The sequence below is a fragment of the Lathyrus oleraceus genome, chromosome 6 (genome assembly GCF_024323335.1).
Source record: "Lathyrus oleraceus cultivar Zhongwan6 chromosome 6, CAAS_Psat_ZW6_1.0, whole genome shotgun sequence".
NCBI lineage: Eukaryota > Viridiplantae > Streptophyta > Magnoliopsida > Fabales > Fabaceae > Lathyrus > Lathyrus oleraceus.
In genome coordinates this window covers 175309479-175317885 of record NC_066584.1, presented here as the reverse complement: position 1 = coordinate 175317885, position 8407 = coordinate 175309479, and the positions used below count along the sequence as shown (strand labels likewise).

General features: G+C 38.6%; 1 protein-coding gene across 1 annotated transcript; it reads right to left on the bottom strand.

Moving 5' to 3' along the window:
- Nucleotides 1-2363: 2363 nt before the first annotated feature.
- Nucleotides 2364-3716, bottom strand: LOC127094616 (uncharacterized). The gene has a single exon (XM_051033424.1). The coding sequence runs from the start codon at nt 3714-3716 to the stop codon at nt 2364-2366; it is 1353 nt and encodes a 450-aa protein (XP_050889381.1).
- Nucleotides 3717-8407: the final 4691 nt, after the last annotated feature.

The window sequence follows — 8407 nt, the reverse complement described above, 5'->3', positions numbered from 1 at the left end:
CCCGATTTTGAAATGCAAAACAATTCTCCAAGGTATGACCAGGTGCTCCCATGTGAAACTTACAATGGGCATTAGCATCATATCCGGGTGGATATGGAAAAACAACTGGTTTTAACTCTCTCAATGTCAGAAGGCCTTCCTTTTGCAGATACGGGAATATCTGGCTATAAGGTACTGGTAGGGGATCAAGTTGCCTTCTTGGAGGTCTTGGCTTGAATTGTCTTGGTAGTGCGGTGTTTTGTTGATGATGATGTTGTTGATGTTGTGGTTGATACATTTGTTGTTGCTACATTGGTTGTTGATAAGGTATAGGTACCACGACGGCGACCTGGCCATATGAAGCCTGTTGCTTCCCTTTGTAGCTTCTGGATATAGCGTTTGTTTCACTTTCTCTTTTCTTCGGGAAGCCTCCAAAATACTTCTTCGATGCACTAGGGGCTGCCACAGCTCCTGGAATCTTTCCATCCCTCAACCCTTTCTCTATGGGATCTCCAATTGTGACTAGATGCGTGAAATCGGACGCTGCACTACTCATCAACCTATCAAAGAATGGGTCCTTCAAGGCGTCTACAAATATTCCGATTATTTCCTTTTCAGATAATGGTGACTCTACCTGAGTAGCCAACTCTCTCCACCACTAGGCGTATTCTTTAAATGACTCACTCTCCTTCATAGCCATCCCTTGAAACTGCATTTGGTCGGGTGCCATATCTAAGTTATATTTATACTGACGGAGAAATGCGTCAGCCAAATCCTCCCAGATTTGAATCCTCCCCTGCTCTAAGCTCATGTACCATCTCAGAGATGCTCCACTCAGATTGTCTTGGAAACAATGTACAAGTAGTTTGTCGTTTTCGGTATGAGCAACCATTTTCCTGAAGTACATTACCAGGTGACTTCTTAGATAAGTCTGTCCTTTGTATTTCTCGAAATCAGAAGTTTTAAATTTAGCCGGGATGACTAAATTTGATACCAAACACATGTTCATGGCAGAGGCACCGAAGATATTGTTTCCTTCTATGGCTTTGATCTTCTTTTCCAGGGTACGGAGCCTACCTGCAGCAGGATCCGAAAGTATCTTAGGCTTCTGTTGATCAGGCACATAGAAAGCATCATACTGGATGTCTCCTATTTCGGATCCATGATGAGTAGACGTATCAGAAGGCTCTGCATGATCTCCATCTCCTTTGCCTCCTACCGATATCTGAACCAGTCTCTTCTTGGTGGGGACGTAACTCTCGTCTTGGGGGTTCAGACCTGGTGTGCCATCATTCCTTTTTGCCCTAGCTTCTTCCTCCTCAATCCTCTCTCTTTGAGCAATTGCGAGCATTGTCTCCAACAGTTGATCCATTTTCTCTTGGATCGTATTGATGTCCGTCCTCATGGTAATTTGGTTAGCCTCAACTTGCTCTAACGTCATCTTATAGTTGCTTCGCGTCTCGTATCGGTGTTGATTAGTTAGTGTGGCTAGATAAAGGGTAAAAAGGTTGGGTAAGTTTTTTTGAATTTTTATGAAGCGTGATGCATAATGAAGATGCGAATGTTATGCGTATTTTATTTTCAGGGAATCATTCGAGTTTCATTAGTTGTTAGTAATTCGAAGAAATAAGAAATACTTAGAATAGAAATAATGGAGTAATTTTTAAACGTCATTCATTCAAGCACATAACATAGGGGTCCAATTAGGCCATAGTTCAAAATACATTCGTTAAAGGAACAAAATATAAGACATAAGAAAATTAAACTGCTGGCTTTCTGGCTTGAAGCTCTTCTAGTTCCTCCTTGAATCTCTTTAGCAACCCTCTACAGAGTAGAATGAAACTGATTATGGCTGGAGGAGTGCTATCTTCCCTCAATTCTTCGACTGCGTCTCTCAACTTCCATGGTAATTCCTTAGCCGCCCAATTACAGAACCCTACTAGCCCATCGAGCTTTGCACAAAACTTATCCCTATCTCCTTGCAAGAAGTCTATGGTCTTCTTAAAGGATTCATAATCTTCAATCACATAGTCTCGCTCCTTCAACCATATGGAGTTGTCTTGGTGTAATGACTCTAGCTGGTTCTTCCAATAGTTGACATACTCTTTTGCATCTCTTACTTCTCGACATTTCTCCTCCCATATCATGGATGAAACCCTAGAAGCTTCGGTGGCTATATTCTTGAGTCGGTGTTCATGATCTACTTCAGCCTTTGCTTGACGAACAGAATTGGTGAGTTCCTTTATCTAAGCCCCAAGTGTATCTCTTATCGTCTTGTTTTCCTTCGTGGCTAGATGCCACCAACGCTCATTGTCTTGACATTCTTTCTGAGCTCGTCGTAGTTGACCCTTAAGAGTATCTAAACAATGGTCAACTTGTTCTAATCACACTTTGATCTTTTTCCTCTTATGCTCCCCTTTGTTGAATTTTTCCACATGTGCCTGAAGCTGTGCCTCTTTTCTCTCAAGCTCCCACTTCATGGTGTTTTTCTCATTGATGGTTTGTAGGAGTTTTATCTGCAACTCTTCATTCTCTTTTTCTAGCTTTGCCATGATGGTCTTGAGTTCCTCCACTTCTTCAATAGAGACGTGGGTGAGCTTAGGTTTAGGAAGAGGTGCAGGTGTCCGAATGACAAATGACATTTTAATCATCTCCACCCTTTCCTTTACCCAATGAAAATACGGTTCTTTTGTAATCCCATTTGCTCTCCCCAAATCAGCTTTCCCTTTTCTATTGACATTCTTCCAAGCCTCTTTGATTCGTTGGAACAAGTTAGCATTCTCAACCCCAAAGTCAAGTAATAAGAAAGCTTCCAAAGATTTCGCCTCTGGAGGACCTTCCATTGGGTAGCCAAGTTGTCTGAGTGATAGAACCGGGTTAGCATTCACACATCCTTGAGTTCCCATAAGTGATAGATTAGGGAAATCCCCACAACTGAATATGATGTCCATGTTGATGTATTCTTTGGAATACCAAGAAAGATCTTCAGATCGGAGTGATCCCAATCTCTGAGGCCAACTAACATCTGTCTGTTCAACCCAAGCACCTGTCTTCAGAAGATGTTCTAGAAACCACTGATATAATAAATGAGTACAACAAGCAATCAATCCCTTCTTCTTAGTATACCTATGGCTTATGTAATAGTAAAAATCAACTAATAAAATGGGTACTGGGTTCCCAGTAAGGAAAACACAAATGGCAGCCATGTCTACGAAACCATCCATATTCGGGAACAGGACGACGCCATAGATGGCCAATGCAATGGCAGAGTAACAAGCATCCCAACTTTCTGCTTTTAATAGGGTATGAGCTCTCTCCAAGAGAAAACTTAGTGAAAATCCTTTGGTATTCCCTTTGGTCTCTAAGTTAGCCTCTGCTTCCTCTTCATCCATGTGAAGCGTGCTAGCGATGATCTCAAGGGGCAAAGATTCATCTATCCCTTCAAATAGTGGCTTATTCTTCATAGGAATCCTAACAAGGCGCTCGAGTTCTTCTAATGTTGGTGCTAGCTGGAAGTCTTGGAATGTGAAGCATCTTAAAGGTAGATCGTAGAATTGGGCCAAAGTGACTAAAGTTATATGGTCCACTTGTTGATTGAGGATGCTGAGCAGATTGCCATAATTCTTCCCAAAGTTGATTCTGTACACCGGGTGCATCTGAGAGACCAAGTCACGTAAGCTCCTTAGGTCGGGATCTTTGAACTTGAAAGAGTAAATGTTTCTTTTGCTTGATTCCATGTTTCTTGAATTCCTACAACTCATGACACTCAGATTCCTTGGAAATAAAATAATATGAATGTTATGTTATGAATGATGTTATGCATGCCACAGGTAGTTCAATATACATGTCGTGAGAGAGGGTATCCTTGGTTACTAAACAAAACCCTTTTGGGAGGATGCTAAAGTTAAAAGGTTCCCAAAGTCACCAATCACTATTTAGGAAATTTATTGTCATGATGAAAACTCATCTGCCAATAACATCCCCAAACAGAGTCTCGTTTGGGTGAGGCCTTCGTATGGTCCCAAAGAGGAAGACTCCTAGTGGGTCCATACTACACAACTCTCGAGTCCAAGGTTATAATAAGGTTCTCGGAGTCATAGATCGAGGTTGGGAATACCACTGTAAGGTAGTAATACACCCAAGGGATCTCATCTGATTGGGGATTTCGTATTAACCCAATAAGTCTGAGACTTTTTAGGTAGATACTACATAACCACCGGATATAATGGGTTAAAAGGTCCCTAGAGTCATTGGTCCAACTTGAGAATACTATCGTCGTGACGAAAACTCGTCGGGCAATAATATCTCAAGAGAATCTCCTCTAAGCGGGGTCTTCGTATCTTCCCAACAAGGAAGACTCCTTGTGGGCACCCACTACGCAACCACCAACTTAATCTTATGGTTTTTCTCAGACTCGGATGGAGAGCCTATCTCACAAAGTATCACCAACCAGAGAACCCCAATAATACATAGCCAATAAAATATCATACAATAATTATGACAGAAAAATAATAACAGAATCAATAACAAACAAGTAAACAAAATTAACACACAATACATAAACTGAACTAAATTAGGCTTCACTCTCTTTTGCTTGGAGCTAATTCCCCAGCAAAGTCGCCATCTATCGCATCTCGAAAAATACGATTCCTCGCGATGGTCGCGGAAAAAAAATATGTTCAAGCAGAGTCGCCACCGAACTTTATTTACCCCAATGAAGGAATAGGAAAATATCGATAAAACCTTTGAAAAAGGAATAATGGTCGTCGGAACTATATTCGGGTTCGGGAGTGGATTACGTAAGGAGAAGGTATTAGCACCCCTTACGTCCGTTGTACTCAACGAGAACCTTTTAGTTCTAATTTGCATTTCGTGTGTTAATTTATGTTTGTTTGTTATCTTTGGGTTATAAAATATTGAAAATAGAAATGGGTGAGAACCTCAGAAAGGGAAAAGGGAGGTTTTTTATTAGTGTGCTCGCGAAGATACAGCAATCTCCTGCCTACGTATCCTTATGGTATAATAAGGAAATCATAGCATTCGTAGTTCGGGGACCTATGGTTGGTTGGTGTTTTTTAATGAACAACTGTTTAGATCGTATCCTAAAGGCTAAACGTTGACTTGTCTACTCTCGGTGGAGGCTTAAGCACTAGTTTATTGTACGCATTTGAAAGGATTAAATGGTGTTCTTTCTAAAAATAGTTTTGGTCACACGGAGGTGACAAGTTGGACTAATATGTTGGATATTTTGATTGGTTGAGATGTTTTTGGTTGGATGACGATCCCTCGGATAGTCGAGTAAGACAACTCGTATCCTAACAGTCGAGAAAGGGAGTGGAAAACTCCAAACCACTTTCTTTTTCATCCTTAATTATAGAAAGGATTTGATAATAACTAAGGTTTTTTGAACGGATGATGAATACTCGGATAATCGAGTAAGACAACTCGTATCCTAATAATCGAGAAAGGGAGTAGAAGACTCTAGACCGCTTTCTGTTTCATCTGAATATTTATGAAGATAAGGTTGTATGTGGTTGACATATTTTATAATGAACGACAAGTATTTGAATGACTGAGTAAGACAACTCATATCCAAGCATTTAAGAAGAAGAGTTGAAAGCTCAAAACCATCTCCTTTTTCGTATAGTTTGTTAAGAAAATGATTTGGTTAAGTTGTATGTTTGCGGAGAAATGACAATTGTTCGACTGACCGAGTAAGAGAACTCGTATTCGACCAATTGAGGAGTGAAGTTGAAAACTCAAAGTCAACTCCCTTTTCATTTAGCTTACTGTGAAAATATTTTGATTTAATCGGGGTTTGGAGGTTTGTAGAGGAACGACAACTATTTGACTAACCAAGTAAGAGAACTTGTATTCGAATAGTCAAGGAGAAAAATTGAAGACTCAAAGTCATCTCCCTTTTTTATTTCTCGTTGTAAAAGAATTTGATGTATTTGTCCTTAGGTGGATTAGAAATGATGATTATTCGATTAGTCGAGTAAAAGAGTTCGTGTTTAAATCATCAAGGAGAGGAATTGAAAACTCAAAACCATTACCTCTTTTATTCCTAAGTGAAATAACGTTTAATTGTGACCAGGTATATTAATTTTTAATAAAGAATACTCGATGTTGGATCGAGGTTTTAAATTTGTATTTTGTGAATGAAATGAATTTATTTAGTGAATAGTTCATCTAATCGATTGATTAAAATAGAATAGGTCTCATTGTAAGAAGACCCAAGAGTAAGCCATGTGAGGTTGATGGCGATACTTTTACAAGCGATCGACTTACAAAGGTATTTTGAAAATGGGCTCGACATTGAATCGAGAAGTATGTGATTTATTTCGAAATTGGTTCGAATGATTTTAAATCGGTGAAAACGACATAATCTTCTCACAATTATAACACGCCATACGTATGTATTCAAGACTTGGTATACAAAATAATCATGCACATACACTCCACAAAAATAAACAATTATCTAAATTATAAATGATATTAATAATAATTTAATTAATTAATTAAATAATTAATAAATTATCTGATTAAATAATAAGTAATTAAAAATAATAATGATATAACCAAATAATTGAATAATAATAATAATAACAATATATAATTATATAATTTTGAAAGAAAGTAAATAAAATATTTAAATATTGTAAAATAATTAGATAACTATCACTAGGAATTAATAACTATCTAATATATATATTTATAAGTGTATATGAAAAATATAACAAAAAAGAAGGAATAAGTCAAAAAAATATAAAGAAAATGGGTTGCATCAAGTGAGGGCCCAAATCTGGCGCTGGTGGATAATAAAAGGGGGTTTTAAATAGCAAAAAAGGTCTTTGGGCCCAACCTGGGTTGGCCCAAAACGGAACCAGCAAGGCCCTAAAGGCCTGGTCAAACGTTGAGCTCCTATGGAGGTGTCTGGGCCACTGGATCAGGGGACTTTGACCCAGTCAACAAATCAAGAGGAAAGCTTGAGTGGGTGCACCAGCATATGGTGGGGGGATCCATACAGGATCCCCTGGTTAACTCAGTGGTCAACCCTGTGTGGTGCCTCCTAGAGAGGCCATTTGGCGCTCATGCATCAACCCTCTATCACCATACAAAAATAAGCATTGAGAGAGAGAGCCTCATTTGCTCCTCTCGGTCTCTCTCTTCACGTCTGAAAACAAAGTTGCTCTGCAACTTCTTCTTCTTCTCCGTCACCACCCCCGACCAAACCTGCCGGAGAAGACGGTGTTGGCCGGCCAACCGCGGCGGCGCCACCTTCTTCTCTGGCGACCCTCAACCCTAAACCTAAAAAACCAAACACATACCCCACCTCATTTTTGCTTATGAATCCAAATCCAACCTTGTTTCTCCCAAAATCCGCTTCAATCAACCGGATCGGCGGTAAGAAAATAAAAAAACCTAACCCTAATTTTTGCGATTTAACCTTCAATAGTCACGATTTGAAGAAATTAATATAGGGGTTTTAATTGTTTTGCAGTGACGAACAAAAAGCAAATGGGTTTCAAGAAAGGAAAGGAGAGAAAAGAACTACTTGGTTTGCGTCGCGGACGGTGATGAGTTCCTCCACCGTGCTTCAAATAAGTTTCTTTCTCTTTCTCAATGCTCTTCGTCTTGTTCTATTCTTTCTTTTGGATGTTGTTGTTGCTTTTGTTTCCTTCGAATGCTTAGGTTTTTATGTTTACCAAATTATTTTTGATTGCTACCTTGGATTCTCCTGTTGGACGTTTGTTTTGTTGTTTAGGGTTTGATGTTAACAGAAAAATATTTTTGATAACTTCTCCTTGGATTCCCAAAAACGTGTTCTTACTGTTAATCTTGGTTGTTGTTATATATATGGTGACTTTTGGTTTTGAGATAACTTGTTAGGTTATCTCTTTTCCAGATTTTATGGGATGATTATTCTGTGGATTTAGAGTTGTTTGGATTAGTGTTTATTATGATCTCTTGTGCAAAACATTAATTTGAGCAACTCATCAATTATTTTTCAGTTTTCCATAAGCGCTTATTTGATAAGCCTTTTTAACCTCTAAGTTGATTTTGCAGGTTTGTAAAAAGGTGAATAGATGTTGATTGAAAGGGAAGTTTTGCGCCTGCTTTGGAGGTTGGAATTGGGGGCGCTGTGAGTTTCAAAAGGGTTTTTTGGCAATGTCTTTGAAGTTTGATGCTTGACCCGCCGGGTTTACAACTTATTTCAATTTTTCTTCAAATTCATTCTGATGTAACATAACTTTTTGGATAATGTATTATGTATGTAACTTTGGGATTAATTATGTAACTTTTGGATTATTATGTGAACTTTTTTTTGGAATTATTTGTAAGATTTGTATAATTTTAATTTAAGATCTTTTTGGGTAATTATGTAGATGCTTTTGGATTATTTGGAATATCTTTAGACTTTAAA